Source organism: Perissodus microlepis, chromosome 14, assembly GCF_051167445.1.
Source record: "Perissodus microlepis isolate ML-2025 ecotype Zambia chromosome 14, ASM5116744v1, whole genome shotgun sequence".
NCBI classification, from domain to species: Eukaryota; Metazoa; Chordata; class Actinopteri; order Cichliformes; family Cichlidae; genus Perissodus; species Perissodus microlepis.
Window position 1 is genome coordinate 18,985,020 of NC_140474.1, and position 15,547 is coordinate 19,000,566.

At 40.7% G+C, this 15,547-nt stretch overlaps 2 protein-coding genes, 1 long non-coding RNA gene and 2 other non-coding genes across 8 annotated transcripts; 2 read left to right on the plus strand and 3 right to left on the minus strand.

The window, feature by feature from the left end:
• Positions 1-266: 266 nt before the first annotated feature.
• Positions 267-3,479, plus strand: chchd2 (coiled-coil-helix-coiled-coil-helix domain containing 2). Its single transcript, XM_084950001.1, has 4 exons — positions 267-425; positions 1,375-1,633; positions 2,457-2,628; positions 3,137-3,479. The coding sequence occupies exons 1-4, from the start codon at positions 376-378 to the stop codon at positions 3,145-3,147; spliced, it is 492 nt and encodes a 163-aa protein (XP_084806127.1). The 5' UTR covers positions 267-375; the 3' UTR covers positions 3,148-3,479.
• A 119-nt stretch (positions 3,480-3,598) lies between these two features.
• LOC146373822 (phosphorylase b kinase gamma catalytic chain, skeletal muscle/heart isoform-like) lies at positions 3,599-11,688 on the plus strand. Of its 4 annotated transcripts, XM_084949999.1 has the most exons (11): positions 3,599-3,983; positions 5,494-5,632; positions 6,742-6,920; positions 7,022-7,076; positions 7,155-7,220; positions 7,310-7,473; positions 8,207-8,350; positions 9,556-9,646; positions 9,906-10,059; positions 10,151-10,276; positions 10,502-11,688. In XM_084949999.1, the coding sequence occupies exons 2-11, from the start codon at positions 5,550-5,552 to the stop codon at positions 10,757-10,759; spliced, it is 1,320 nt and encodes a 439-aa protein (XP_084806125.1). In that variant the 5' UTR covers positions 3,599-3,983; positions 5,494-5,549; the 3' UTR covers positions 10,760-11,688. The 4 variants fall into 4 exon arrangements, with proteins under 4 accessions (XP_084806125.1, XP_084806122.1, XP_084806123.1 ...); XM_084949996.1 differs by lacking the exon at positions 8,207-8,350 and having other exon boundaries at positions 3,616-3,983; XM_084949997.1 differs by lacking the exons at positions 3,599-3,983; positions 8,207-8,350 and adding an exon at positions 3,990-4,209.
• An 83-nt stretch (positions 11,689-11,771) lies between these two features.
• LOC146373823 (uncharacterized) lies at positions 11,772-14,194 on the minus strand. The gene is made up of 4 exons (XR_014802153.1): positions 14,008-14,194; positions 13,626-13,742; positions 12,123-12,190; positions 11,772-11,896 (listed from the first exon to the last, which is right to left on the minus strand). It is a non-coding gene; the product is annotated as an uncharacterized LOC146373823 (long non-coding RNA).
• Positions 11,958-12,094, minus strand: LOC146373824 (small nucleolar RNA SNORA15). Its single transcript, XR_014802611.1, has one exon. It is a non-coding gene; the product is annotated as a small nucleolar RNA SNORA15 (small nucleolar RNA).
• Positions 12,351-12,488, minus strand: LOC146373825 (small nucleolar RNA SNORA15). The gene has a single exon (XR_014802610.1). It is a non-coding gene; the product is annotated as a small nucleolar RNA SNORA15 (small nucleolar RNA).
• Positions 14,195-15,547: the final 1,353 nt, after the last annotated feature.

Here is a 15,547-nt window from a genome sequence, read left to right on the forward strand (position 1 = left end):
GTTTATTTTAATATTTGTGTACAGCGCTTTGTCACTGCCTGTCTGTGAAAAGCGCTTAATAAATAAACTTTACTTACTTACTTTAGTTGTTCACACAAAGCATAAAGGTTTGCGTGGAAACCGGGTCCAAGTGGCTCTTTGGGTGTTAAAGGTTGCAGACTCCTGGCCTAGGTGAACAACGTAATGCGTTGCGCAACACTCACCTGACGGAATCGTCCTTGTTGTGTATCCTGCACACCGGAAGTTACTCGGGAGACAAATGATGTAACACGCGGAAAGTTCCGGATTGTCTAAAGGTCGCTGAATATAAAGCGGCGTGACAGCGTCAGTGTGTATTTATTTAAACCCGCAGGTAAACTTACTTAAGTGTTCAAGATGCCGAGAGGAAGCAGAAGCCGGACGTCCAGGATGCCCCCTCCAGCCAGGTAACACTTAGGGTTTAATTCCCTTTTGTTAAAGAAAGGTAGAGTAGATATTTTTAGTTAGCACAAATGCTAACGTTTAGGTAATGTCATAGTGCCGTATGTTAGCTAGGAAAGTGCAGGTCATGAGGTGCTTCAAGTAGCTCATAAGGATAACTTCAATTAAAGCTTAATTGCCGGTTAATCTGGGTATTGTTCAGAAAGTTACTGTGTTATGAAAATGATGAAGGTCATTGTCTTTATCGTGGTTTCCTCTGTACAAATCCCCACATGCTAGCAAAGCCAGTGGAGTTGCATCAGCTTCCATAGTTTTTCTTCTAACCTGCAGCTAAACTGAGACTTTATTCTTCCAAGTTATAATTAAATAAGTCGCACAAGGGTTGGAAGTATTTCTGTTTCTCTTCTCCTTGTGGGAAGTATAATCCCTCTGTGCCCTCATTTCTCTTTCACTAAATATATCCGAAACTAAGCTGAATATATAGCTGAAACTAAGAATTGCAAGAACACTTTTGACTCTTGGTGCTTAATAATTTGTACCAATGTCTCCACCTGTAAGGCCAAGCTGCTTAGGGAAAGACTGATTATTTTCCACAGTGACATGTTGTTTAAAGTTCACTTTGGGTACAGGTGGGCTTACGTTATCCAGCTACAGGATAACACTTATTCTTAGCAAGTGAAGAACAGATCCCAGGAGGAGATGCAAATCCCTTCGTGGTTGCATCAAGAAGAGCATCTGAATATTATTCTCGCTTGTGAATAAGTGATCAGCTGAAAGTAGCTCTTTGTTGTCTTACTAGTGTGGAGATATTCTCTGAATCAGAGCTTCACCTTTATCCAAGCTTTCATAAACCTTTGCTGTGATTCAGAGTAATAGCTGGAATAACAGATGTCAGCTCATATCTGTTTTTGATTGTGTTTGGACTAAAAAGTTCTTAAAACGTTTTTGTTACAGCCGGGCTCCACCATCCCCTCCACCTATGGCCCGGGCTGCTCCCCCTCCCTCCTACGCCCCGGCTCCGATGCAGGCGCCTCCGTCGGCTGTCGGCACGCCAGCCGCAGCGCCCAGGCAGCCGGGTATGTTTGCCCAGATGGCGTCTACAGCCGCTGGGGTGGCAGTAGGCTCGGCGGTAGGCCACACAATCGGTCACGCCATGACTGGAGGTTTCAGCGAGGGACACTCAGAGCCTGCCAGGCCTGACGTCACATACCAGGTAAGCCCAGGTTTAGCCAGCCACAGGACTGGAACAGTTTCAAGGAAGATTAGGGTGTCTGAGACACAGTATGCAGGGCCTCTGCAACATGGAGCAGGTGAAAAACAAACACCACATTTTATGTAACGCATGGATGCAGTTACATGCACTGTGGTAGTTCAGTATAACAGCCAGATGGAAACAGTATGATGAAAATTGAGACTTTTAACTAAAAGCAGTGAAGGAATCATCTTGCTTTCATTAAGACTCTTGAGTGCAATCAGTGCTGGTTGATTAGAGATGAATTACTCCCTCTGCTCAATCTGGGTTTGTTTTTTGGTTTTTTTAATGTTTACACATGTGATAAGTTTAATTTGAAAATACAGACACAGCTGCTGCTGAAGGAAAACATCAGTTATGAAAAATATTTGGGGCGTTTATAACCAAAACAAAAGTCCAAAGGTCAAAGGTGGTTCATTTACATTCACACAAGTGCAGGGAAATATGCATAATGATGTTTGTCTCATTAACCCTGAACCCAGTACATCACTATTATCTTTATGCAGTTATATTCATAGTAGATTTTAAGATATGAGTGATGACCAATCATTTACTCTGCTCTACAAAAAGGACTTGGAAACCACACGCTCTTGAGCAGTTTGAGGATTGCAGTTTTAGATATTTCAGCATTTTTATCGATAGATGTGTAAATATATTTACTTTGTGTCATTAATGGAAGATATTCCATCTTTGTGATACAAAACTGAAGCTCGTTCTGACATGTTGAACTCTGTTTTGATCTTTGTCACACACATGATTTAATCCTCTGTCTTGTGTGTATTAGGAGCCATACCAGGCCCAGCCTGTGTACCAGCAGGGGGCCCCTCAGCAGCAGCAGCAGCAGCAGGCCTGCTCCTACGAGCTCAGGCAGTTCGTCGAGTGTGCCCAAAACCAGAGCGACCTCAAACTCTGCGAGGGCTTCAGTGAGGTGCTCAAACAGTGCAGGTTTGCTAATGGTGAGTGAAACACGTCCAGGCTTTGTATAAATGGAGACTGCTGTCTTTCTGTCTTATAGTCGTTGCTTTTCATCATTATTAGTAATTTGATATATTTAAAGTGAGTGTAGTTACGAAATGCTATAGTTTCTGTTGCATTTGCGGCTAGCTAAACATTTACTATGTATGGGGGGGTAGACGCACAAGCTGTTGCACATTTTCAGCATGCTCCTTTCATCCCACATAAAATTCTGTTAAAGTACTGGATCTTCCTGATGCATATCAAATAGATCAACATCAGGCTGTTGCTTTTTCAGTCTCATTTTTCTCTTTTCAAACTGAGTTTAACCCAGCGAGCATCGAGGCTTTGAATGAGCCCTTTGTCGCTCACATATCAAAGCCAAATGACTTTGCACTATTCTAAACTCCTGTAATACCCAGTGTGGCCATAAGGGGGAGCCTTAACCTAAGTATGTTAAGTCAGTTTAAACGATTTAAAGTATTAACTGTCCTTTATCTCTTTCTACAGGTCTGTCATGAGAAGAGATGCTATCTGCAGAATGAAGATCACATCTCCTTATTAAAGATACTGAGAGGGTGTAATTCACAATCAATAAACATGTTTTAATGATCAATTGTCATCGGACAGCCTCATTTCTCAGACTGCTGCAGAGCTTGTAATCATAGTCTTATAAATAATGTTTATATATTTTGGTTTTAGCTCATGTTTGAGGTTTATTTTCAGTTGTCAGTGCATGCTTTTAATTTAAATCCTGTCTCTCATGTCAAGACTTGTAGAGAGAAAAAAGGCCACTTTCACCTTCTGGCTGCTGGGTTTGATTCAGACTAATAAAGGACTTGAATTAAAACGAGACTGTGTGATGATTTTTTTGTTTCACGTCTCATGAACAGGACTGCATTCCTCATCATATGCGCTCTGTATTATTACACTGAAGCATTTCTGTTTTCACCTGCGCTTTCTTTAATTAGACTTCAGCAGCTACAAAGGGGTGTCCCGCACCTGTCCAGTCACTCTGCTTTCAGCGCAAAATTCACGAGCTGCAACCTGCGCGTGAAGTAATGTTTTGACTCTAAAAGCGTCGTGGCGAGAGCACGAGCCGCGGGGTATTATTTCATGGATGGGGTTTTTTTGTAAGGACTCATTCAGGGTGTCCTTCTGCTCCTTCTGCATCTGCCGAAGCAAATAGTTATTTTTGGCACCTGACATTAAAGCTCACCCTCTGCAGCATGGCAGCAGCAGACCCGCAAACGCGCCATAGCGCCGGACTCTGACTGCAGCTCTTTGTTCGTCCTCAGAAACTCACTGTGCGCGATTTGATGATGGATTGTCTTCGTATCAGGGACTGACGGACACGGTGAGGGACGCCGGCCTTTTAATGCGTTTATATTGCAGGTCACTCGGGGACAGTGAGTGAGCAGTTGAACGGGTTCACACGTGGTGGCGTGGGTTGCTTTATTAGTCTGCGCTGTGTTTGGTATGACATTAAGTTTGAAACGATGGCTTCTTGTATTCACCCAAAACACGTTCTGTGAGTTTATTGGACTTTTGTTTGCTTTACTGGAATAAGTGAAAGGAGACAGGTACATATTGTAACGACGGGACGAAAAAGTCGCCCATCTGTTTTTTTTATCATTTAAAATCAGATGTTTAAAAATCAGATGTTTTGCTCGTTAGAGCATCGAAGAGGAAAATTTAACCACAGCCGTGTTACTGAGACCATCATCATATTTTCAAACTGATCTTTTATTGAAACTGAAGCGACACAGTGATGTTGGCACATGTTACAGGCTGTAAAATACGAATTTCCTGTTCAGTATTCAGTGCGCATTCACTGGCCAGTCTCGTTTCTGACTACAGTAAAAAGAGAATGTCCAAACTACACGTTTTCTGTTGGATATTTATGAAAACATTGCTCTTTTTTGCACATTTATTCACAGAATTGCAGAAAAATATTTATTCAAAAAACTCTTCCTGTGATGTAAGTAATCAGATGGAGAAGTGGGAACAATGGTTTCCATTAAAAATCATGAGTTCAGTAATTTAAGGGTTCAAAGTGATGTATGATTTTCAGAAATCTCCACACTAATAGAACTGTTTCAGTTCTGTCTATATTCTGACAGGTTTTAATAATAACTTTGCTTATAGGCCGTTATAATCCTAAAAACATGGAAATAATGCTAATAATCATCATCATTTTGAAGCTTTTCTTGAGATTTTTGCGCCGGAAGTGCATCCAAATGAGTAGATATGAGAAGTTTGTCTCCTGTAAACACTAAAATGTAGTTTCAAGGTAAGTAATTAATTGGGATCAGGTACGTTCTAGTAATTTTTAAACGGAGTGGCACTGGGACAACCAAAGGAAATAAGAATACTTAAAGATAAATAAAATGGATTAAAATAAATCACACTGCAATTTAAAAGGAAAAAAGGTATCGCTGTCTATGGCGACGCCCTAGCAGTTAAGGGAATATACTTAAGTAGGTGTAAAATGCCTAAAGTAACTGTACTCCATATGTTACATGATGTTATTGGTAATAATTACAATTAAATGATTCATTTGTTGATGATTTTGATTACTTAAGTATCACTCAGTAGCTTGATCTGTAATAATGCAGTTTAATTACTTAACATTCTGCTGATAAAGCTTTAAATTGAACAGTATGGCCTACAAAATACAGCTGGCACGCCTGGTGCCCAAACACACATCTTATCTGGACAGCTCCTGCTGGTGAAGCAGCTAACTGGTGAATATCCGTCAGAACAGCTTGGAAGCAGTTCTAGTGTGATCAGATGTGCAAAAAGCCTTAAAGTAGAGCTGTGTTTAGTGAAAATGCTGCTGTTTTGAATGCATGTTCTGCCTGCAGCCTGAGGTCAGCTGCAAGAGGAGATACTTCTGTACTATTAGCCTTGAGCTGGAAACATGACCAAGGAGGAGGAGATCCCTGACTGGGTGGGAGCCAAAGAGTTCTACGACAAGTATGAGCCCAAGGAGATTCTGGGAAGGTATGTTTACAAAACCGTCGTCGTAACGTGACCCACAGCAGAGGTTCACCCAACTGAGCTGAGCAGAAAACTCTCCATTGGACTTTGGACTAAAGAGTGCACAGTTTTACCTCTTAAAGATTAGGTAAACTAGACCTATATGTAGCCACATGTGAGGGTTCCAGGATAAAGATCCACTTGAGCAAAACCCCAAAAAACAATAATGGTTTATTGTTTGTGAATTTAACCCAACTCGTCTCTTCTTCAGAGTTTACACAAAGTAACTTCAAAGAGTAGCAAGGCAGAACACAAAAAATGGTAAAATATCTACTTGCTATTAGTTTGTAGAGATTCATTTAATGTTACAACACACCTCAGATTTAGACCTCAGTTCAAACAGCTATCATCCTCTGCACAGAACAAGCACTTTCCCCAAAGTTTCCCACAAGCCCCTGAGAAATGGGAGCCGAGCCAGGGCCTGCTCATTGTCATTCAGTCCACCAGCTGTCAGAGGGTGGTGCTGTTACGTAAGACACATTATCCAAGGAGGCCACATTTATTAACTTCAGCACGCTTCAGACAAAGCGTTGGCCGTCGGTCTGATAGATTATGTAATTTCACCCCCTTTTCCCACATGCAGGTCAGGAGGTCACAGGATGTGGACAATGTGTCCTTCTTCTAGTATTCTTCATTCAGAGAAAAGTCACTGGAGTTCCTTTACTGTGGTCACCCTGAAGTTTCTCTTGTTCATTCATAAATCGCCCTCTGAATTTAATTTCAGCAGTAAGGTTTTCAGTTTGCTTACTTGATGTTTTTCTCTGTTTTCTTGGACGTTAATGATAAACAAGACAATCTTCATGACAAGCACATTCTTCACTGTTTTTACTTGCTCTGTCAGACTGATAAGATGGTAAAAACACACAATACTTTCCTTTAGTCTGACCATGTCACTGATTTCTTACCAAAAACAGTGCTGTTTTGAAACGGTTAAACACATGATTCATGATGAAAGACACTGTGACGGTCACAGAACATTTTATCCAGCAGTTATCACAAGTTGCCCTCCTACCCAAACCTAAAAACAACAGATGTGCAGCTTGGATGGCTGATGTGTTTTTTTTCATCCTCAGGGGAGTGAGCAGCGTGGTGCGCCGCTGCGTCGACAAGCATACGTCTCAGGAGTACGCGGTGAAGATCATCGACATCACCCCCTCCGACAAGATGACGCCGCAGGAGATCGAAGAGATCAGAGAGGCGACGGTGAAGGAGATCGACATCCTCAAGAAAGTCTACGGACAGGAGAACATCAGTACGCATGCTTCATTTAATCAGTTTGACTGGAAAAACTTGGGTTCGTTTAAACTTTGTTCTTCTAACATGGCCAAATATCAAAGTAACTCTCTTCTCCAGTTCAGCTCAAAGACTGCTATGAGTCCAAGGCCTTCTTCTTCCTGGTTTTTGATCTGTAAGTGTTTCACATGGATGATTCCTGAACAGGTATTTATGTGAAAATCAACCAAAGCTTTTAGTTTCTTTTTCCCAGAATGAAGAGGGGTGAACTTTTTGACTACCTCACAGAAAAAGTTACACTGAGCGAGAAGGAAACGCGGTCAGTGAGCATGTTATTTAATTAAAAAACAGATAAATTCCGCTAACTCTTAAAAGGACTCTTTAAAGTTTTGTACATGTTGTCTTTAGGAAGATCATGCGGTCTCTATTGGAGGTGGTCCAGTTTCTCCACGCCCAGAACATTGTTCATCGGGACCTGAAGCCCGAGAACATCCTTTTAGACGACTACATGAACATCAAACTCACTGACTTTGGTTTCGCTGTGCAGATTCAGCCAGGACAGACGCTCAAAGGTCAGTGAAAGCTTCCATTACTGCAAAGTGTGTCGGCAGTTCAGAAACCTGGTGGCTGTAATCACACAACTTGTCAAAAGATGACAAAAATACTTAAAGCATTAAAAACTTTCACAGGTTGGCTGCCAGTTAAACACCAGTGCATCATTTCAGACCCACCACTGAGTTGAGTGAATATTAAAGTTACAGTTTACAGCCTGCAGTGCACTCGTCAGGACATCAGCTGTTGGTGGTGAGCGGAGAATCTGGGTCTGGTTGCACAACTGCTCCCTGCTCTCTTAGCTGCTCTTACAAAGGTTAAGAAACAGGACACTCTGATCTATTTGCTGCAGTTCCAGACATTCACAGTACACTGACCTTTCAAATAGACTTCTCAGAAGTCGGATCATTAGCAGTGCGAAATGCCAAGCGTCTAATGAAACTGTGCATCGCTGGATAGTTTTGTTCAGTCGGTAAAGACGTAATGGGCTTCTTCCATTAGGCTGGAGATCTACTTGACCCAGCAGCACTTAATCTAAATGTGCTCAATTAATGTCTAAATGCATAATACTTTAATTATGCTATAGATGTTCCCTAAAGATGGACGTTAAATTAAAGGAAAAACCTAATCTCTTGAGTGAGGGGATCTTGTGGCTCTGTTATGCTGAGGTGGAACATTGGCATAGTTTGTACTGAGTTTCTCAAATCAATACAATGCTGTTCAACGTAATGTAATATTTCTAGCGGGATGTAGACCTCTCTTCCAATGTGAGATCTCCATCCACAGGGCATGAGAGCATGCTGAATGGTTTGATGATGATAAAAACGAGGAGAATCAGAAGCTGTGAGCAGAAGTTCTCACACTGTCTCTGCCGTGCCCTCCTTCAGAACCCAAAAAGTTTGTACTCCACCTCTCACACAATTTTTTTTATCAGTCACCGACAATAGTCACTCTTTTGGAAGTAGCTCGATCTGCCCAACCAGTTGTGGTAAAAGGAGTTCTTCCTTCACACTGTTTCAAAGTGCTCACTCACACAGTGGTTTTCAGGGTCTTTAGCCTGCAGTATAAATCCCTTTGAGGTGAATATTGCTGTGAATTGGATTGGTTAAACAGTATAAATAAAATTGAAACAGACTGAGTTAAATTGAAAGAGTTTGTTTTGTCTCTCCAGTACAGATGCACTGACTCCCATTGAATATGATGGCCAAACACTTCCCTAAGATACTGTATTATTTTTTTCTTTTAATATATCATCTATTTGTGTGTCACTTTTGTAGTTGTAGAGATATTAATAGACAATGAGGACAGTAAATATTTAACCCTTACATACCGTTTGGGTCAAATTTGACTCAAATCTATTCAGATGGGTTTTAGATCCACCAGCATGAATCAAATCGAAGGAAATGGCTGGCGTCTTAAAACTCTGCGTGACATGTCTGTGTGTATTTTGTATAGGAAAGTGGTGACAGAGTTCTGTCATGAAAAATACTGGTGTTCCCTCCACATCTACCCAGGTTCCTGCAGAGACCTGCCCATGCAGGTCTTTAAAGGACCATCAGGGGGATCTCCAAACAGTGAAATAGTAAAACAGCACAGGATCATTTATGGGTCAGATAAAGAACAGAGGTCATACAGAAGTCAGAGAGTGCCTTGGGCAGACACAACAGCTGTAATAGGGCTGCACAGTGGTAGAGTGGTCAGCACTGTTGCCTCACAGCAAGAAGATTCCCAGTTGAAATCCTGGCTGTAGCCTTTGCATGTTCTCTCTGTGCCTGTGTGGGATTACGTCAGGTATTTCTGCTTCCTGTCACAGTCTAAACACATTAGTTTAGTTTAGGTTTAGTGATTCAAAATCCATGGCCTCCACGCCTGATTTACACACTGACACTGATAGACACACTGAGGGCAATTTTTAGGGTTCTTGCCTAAGAACAATTCTGCATGTAGACAAGGATACACTCATGAATACATGTAAATGAACAGCTCTTAAGCGCTTAAGCCTTATTTGAAATTCTGTAAAAGTGGTTTTATGTTGACAGACAAAGATCAGGGAATATGCTCCCTTTAATAACATTTATTTACTCTTCCTGTCTGTAATGCAGAGGTGTGTGGGACTCCTGGTTACCTTGCTCCTGAGATCATTGAGTGCTCTATGGACGCAGGACATTCAGGATATGGTACAGCTGTGGACATGTGAGCGACCATGAAATCGGTTACCAAGTAACAAAAATATCAATAGGAGGGAGTGTCAGCTTTACTCTCATGTTACCAAAATTGATCTTATGCACCTCAACAGTGTGTTAGAATTATATCATAAGCCTGTGTACAAAATAATGACTCATATTATCTGTTGTGTGGCTCGGCTAATACGTGTTCCAGGTGATTAGATTATGCATGTACACACTGCACAGTGAACAGACTAGATAAACTTTGTTCTGGCTCGTGTTTGCAGATGGAGTTCAGGTGTTATCATGTACACGCTGCTCGCGGGCTCTCCACCGTTCTGGCACAGGAAACAGATGCTGATGCTGCGCATGATCTTAGCGGGGACGTACGACTTCTCCTCTCCTGAATGGGAAGACCGCTCAGACACGGTTAAAGATTTGGTAATCTTACTTTCGCAGTTTGTTGCAATCTCAGTTTTATAAGTTAGGTGATAAGGTTGAAACCTTGGAACTAAAATAATTCTTCCTCCAGATCTCGCGGATGCTGGTGGTGGATCCAAAGCAGCGTTTCACAGCTACAGATGTTCTGAACCACTCGTTCTTTTCACAGTACGTGGTGCACGAAGTACGACAATTCACTCCGTTCAGGCGCTTCAAGGTGAGAAACACAAGATTTTATCAAACTAAAAATCTTAATAGTTTTCATATTTGGGGGATATATTTTATGGTATCTTTATCATATCTCGATCAAAATATAACCCGAATTCCAAAAAACTTGGATCTTGCTCCCCCCTAAATTTCTGTCTATTTCTGTCTACTACAACTTTACTGTCTTTGATAGTTCATAAAGAAACCATAACCTTTTCTGAACTTTCTCCATCAGGTTATTTGCTTGACCGTTCTCGCTACAATGCGAATCTACTGCAACTATCGCCGTGCCAAGCCCATCACCAAGGAGGTGATAAAGAGCGACCCGTACGCCGTGAAGCCCATCCGCAAGCTCATAGATGCGTGCGCCTTTAAGATCTACGGCCACTGGGTCAAGAAGGGCCAAACCCAGAACAGAGCAGCACTTTTTGAGAACACGGCGAAAACCATCCTGCTTTCAATCGCCACTGAAGCGGACGAGCCCATCCAGTAACAAGCAGCGTGGACTGACACGAGCTGAAACATTTAAACTTCTTTCTTCGTAGAAAAGAACTGCTACAACTAGTTTATGCATAATGCAGCATTTTTAAAAGCAGCCGTAGTGACTACAGGGGATTGATTTATCTCAAGGACTGAAATGTTTGGCAAAATTTTCAACCATGCCACTGGTGACATTGTGCTTGCTTTGTTCTAAAAGTGTACTCAACCCATTGTCAGCTTGTGTCCTATGAAAGTGCAGCCCCTCAAATACAAGGTGTATCAAAAAAGAATAATCAGATTTCAAAAGGCTGTACTTTTTAATGAACATAGAAACTTATGGTAAATTTTAAAGTACATGGCTGAATATACAAAAAGTTACGTTTGCAAATGCCTGATGTGTCTCCCTCGGCAGTTAAACCTCGCCCATACTTTGGAGAGCATGTCTGGAGTCGCTGCTGTTGTTAAGCTTCTTACCAGCAACCATGTAAAACTCGAATCTGCTCTAACAGCACATGTCCTTCTTTTGATCATTAAATGGCGAATGGCTGTGGAATTAAGGCGCTTTTAAATCCGATTATTTTTTGATACACCCTGTATATTAACAAAAAAATTTTTTTCAGCACTACATGGAATTCTTATAGCCTTCGCACTCTAAAAACTGTTTAATTTCAAATGTTAAAGAGTGACTCAGGAGGAAAATGTAGAGTTTAGTTAAGTCTATACTCTATTGTGAAACCTTGTGGGAAATACCTGCAGTTTATCTGGCTGGAATATAAAACCTGCGTGTATTTACAGTTTGCATATCGATTAAGTAGGCACATAGTTCTCAGAGTATGCTCTGGTGGCAGCAACTCAAGGGAAGTGTAACTTTAACTTGTATGCTATGAATGTATTTATTAAAACATGTAAAACCCCAAGTCCTGCAAATGGAGGGGTACTTCAGCTCTGCAATTCTGTGCTTTTCTGTCTTTCTGCAGCATTTTTAAGCTTGAAGTAGAACACTGACACACACAGACAAAAAAGAATTACAATTTTAAAGTTTATTATCAACAGAGATGCACATCAAAAAAACATCACAGGTTCACCGACTTCAGACAGATTTGAGTGTGTTGACCGTTGTCCCCACAGTCTTGCTTTGGAAGCTTTCATCCTGCAGAATTTAGAAAAACAGAATAAATCAATATGAAACCATCAGGATTAGCCAAATGTGTGTTTGTACTCATTCCCACGCAGCTGGATGAGCTTGAGGAAGGTACTCATCCACTAATTTAGTGGAAATGAGACGTGGCTGTTGCATGGTGTCTGACTGTATCCAGCACAGAGCAGCTGGACCAGAATTCGCCCATGCCTTTAAGTTAACAAGTCTAATAACATACCATCCTCGGGATGTTCCCCAGAGGCTGGCGACCGGTGGAGCTGCACTTCATGTAAATGTTTAGACACGCTGAAACAGAAGGAGAACCGAAGCTATGAGATAAATCTGAGCTAATAAAACAGGAAACAAGCCAACAGCACAGAGCATCGACAGGGAGGAAGACAGCAAGCAATGTTGAGCAACAGATCATTAATATACCGGCTGAATCGCTTTGAAGGAACGAGGCCGTTGATGTATTCACTCTGACATAAGAATGAGAAGCACAATGAGCACCCTCATCCTGCTGAGTCAGTTTGTGAAAGCATTCATGTCGCATGGTGTCTGACTGTATTTACTACATCCAGAGCAAAACAGAATTCAGCCATGCATTCACAATTCAAGCTGTAATTTTATTTATAGAGTACATTTCACTACACTCAAGCTTTCGGCTGTTCCCTTGGCAAAAGAGTCACAGCAGAGGGTAGCTTTGCATGTTTGATATCCAGATCCCCTTCCTGATACAACCCCTAGAGGGAAATTCATTTCCAGATGGAATCGAACCAACGACCTTTCACTTGACAAGTGAATGGGTAGAAGATAAAAACATAAAAAGGTATGTAGGTTTAAAATGAAAACTGCAAAATAAAACTTACTACAAAGTAGTAAAACACCAGTTCACACTTATGAGCTGAGTTCTGGGAGAATAAAAGGTTTTGAGCCTGTTTGTAACTGATCTCAGGTCAGCAGGTGGCTCGTTCCAAAGATCAGGAGCACTAGCAGCTGAAAAGCACCCTCGGCACAATATTTTTCACTGCCTTTTTCCAACAACACCTCCTCGGCTCCACTCCATTCTACTCCGTTTTGGTCATTGTGTAGTAATTTCCCTCGTTTCCCCTTCAAAAATGGTGAGTTTGAATCTTATGAAAGAGTTGCTCTCATGACTTACCCCGGCCAAGAAAAAACAAAAACAACCTGGTACCAGGTACTACCACTTAATGGAAAGCGCTTAAAACCAAGTTGAGCTGAGTAGATGCTAGTGAAAAGAGGAATTACATGCATTTCTGGGGACAATTAAACATCTGCATGATGATCTGAGAGGTCAGACTATGTTATAGACACTGACCTAGTCAGATAAATACTGGGGAGGCCAAACCACTCAGTGCTTTGTCAACTAATAGAAGGATGATAAAAGAAGGATGATAGAGCATTACAACAGTCCAAACTGCTTGAGATTAACGCAGTGGTTCAAATCAAACAACTACCCACTGTGGTGACCGCTTATGAATAAGGGACCAGCTGAAAGTAACTTTCCATTCAGAATATTCAGTACGAAACAACATCTTCATAGACACTCTGAATAAAAGCCACATAAAGTGTAGTGATGAAACAGACTGGGATAAGTGGAATACGTTTTTTTTTTTTTTTTTGCTTGGGAACACACTCACCCTGGTTATATCCTGAAAAGACACGTGGTTTTGCTTTGGCATTAACTAACTCAGTCACTTCCCCTGTGTTTCATTTGTACCTTATAATATATTAAGAACCGTGTGCATCTGCCGGTCGCTTCAGCCACATGGAGATCTGCGTGTTTCAGGATGGGAGCTCCCGCATGATTACTCCGGATATCACCTCCAGTACCACCCTGTGCAACAAGCAACGACGACAAAGCACAAATAAACACAAATGCATATCTTGCACAGGATTCCACCTTTAAGCTGTCAGGTAACACCTTATCCACATAGTTACAACCTATGAGAGTGTTCTTACAGCATGGTGGCGTTACGGAAAATAAGTAAATTAATACACAAGTGAACACAATTTACACAAATTATCGGGTCCACCACGTGTTCATGGAAACACGTGCCGTTAACTAAATACTTTCAACCTGAATGGGGGGAAAAAATCACCTGCGTCACGCTACAGCCTCATATTTTAACCTTCGTTTCTTCAAGAACGTTTTCCATTCACAAAACTCCACGGTGACTTCTACATGATGTCTATAAGGCCACATCTTCAGCAGACCAAAATACGTCCGGATAAACCAAGCTAAAGACTTTTCCTCTTCTTTTCCCTCCAGTTTGTGGCGGGTGAAACAGAAACAGCTCGGCGTGCACCAGCGCCCCCTTCTGGACGGGAGGTTAACTGGAGCACATATTAAATCAGAGCGTCACAGTTTCTTTAAAGAATCTGACTCATAGATAAAGCCTTTAGATTGAATTTTACACAGGTTGAACTGTCTTTTTAATTTCGCGCCTCTTTAACAGCTCTGTGTGCCTCTTGTTGCTTCTTATTAACCTTTATGGTTGTTTTTCTTCTTCTTTGCTTATTGTAGGAGCTTTTTGCTTACCTTTCTTCAGTCATTTTTCATTTTCACAGGAGCTAATATCCAGGAACGTTTCCAGGGATAAAATGTTGAGAATTCTTTATATCTTTGTGTTGTTTTCACACCTACTTTGTGTTATTTAAAAAATGTTTTAAATGTCAATGTTAATTTTATTTACATTTTTGATTTATTTATTTAACACATTTTATTTCACGTAAACTCAATTGGTAATGATGACAGATAAAAACATCAAAACCTATTTAGATCTACAACACCTAAAGGCAACACACAGACATTGTTTTCATTGTTCTATAACTCATTTGGGCTTTTACATTGCATGTCATAGGTTGGTCTGACTTCGGCGTTCCCTGTATGTTTATATTGTTTGTGTCATTTAAAAAATTAACTGAATATTAGGAATTTTGGTATATGTTCATGCAAAATGCCCAAATAATCAATCAATCAATCAATCAATCAATCAATCTAGTAATCAAGCTGTATTTTGCCAAGATAATTTTTTAAAGTAAATTCATATTCATCTTCAAATGCACACAGTGGACTCAGCAAATGGTGATCAGATCATATGTGCATTATTTTTCCTGCTTTTTGTATGTAAAAACATATTTTTTCAAACACACAGCAAATTATACCCATTAAGAGTATAACAGTGTAGAATAAATTATGACATTTATTTTATGTACAGAGTACAGATATGAAATACCTTAATGGTAATAACTTGTGCCCAGAGTTTGTGTACTTTATATTTGATGTTTTATTTATTTCGTTTTACTCATAGTTTTATTTCTTTTATAATAATATTTGGTCTTTGTCTGGGGCCAGGGTCAAGAAGTTTAAGAACAGGTGAAAAAACACCTGACACACTCAGAGATATCCAAATCTAAATAGTAAATAGGGAAAAATATGGCGACAGTGGGAGTTTCAATGTATATTTTTACTTTTATTAAAAAGTAAATGTGTACTTCATGCTGTTTTTACACATATTAGACGAAACTGACTAAACCTAAAACTGGGTGGTTAAGCCTGATGGGGCAGCATGGTTATGTGCTCAAATTGTGGTCATAAATATTTTGTACTTGTAAATCAGAATGCGTATATTTGTGCAT

What these genes read in the sequence shown, in the direction of transcription:
- chchd2 (XM_084950001.1), top strand. Translation starts at nt 376, where the DNA reads ATGCCGAGAGGAAGCAGAAGCCGGACGTCCAGGATGCCCCCTCCAGCC. An exon ending in AGGATGCCCCCTCCAGCCAG is followed by an intron (nt 426 to 1,374) that starts GTAACACTTAGG and finishes TTTTTGTTACAG; the next exon opens with CCGGGCTCCACCATCCCCTC. An exon ending in GGCCTGACGTCACATACCAG is followed by an intron (nt 1,634 to 2,456) that starts GTAAGCCCAGGT and finishes TGTGTGTATTAG; the next exon opens with GAGCCATACCAGGCCCAGCC.
- LOC146373822 (XM_084949999.1), top strand. Translation starts at nt 5,550, where the DNA reads ATGACCAAGGAGGAGGAGATCCCTGACTGGGTGGGAGCCAAAGAGTTC. An exon ending in CCCAAGGAGATTCTGGGAAG is followed by an intron (nt 5,633 to 6,741) that starts GTATGTTTACAA and finishes TTTCATCCTCAG; the next exon opens with GGGAGTGAGCAGCGTGGTGC. An exon ending in CTACGGACAGGAGAACATCA is followed by an intron (nt 6,921 to 7,021) that starts GTACGCATGCTT and finishes TCTCTTCTCCAG; the next exon opens with TTCAGCTCAAAGACTGCTAT.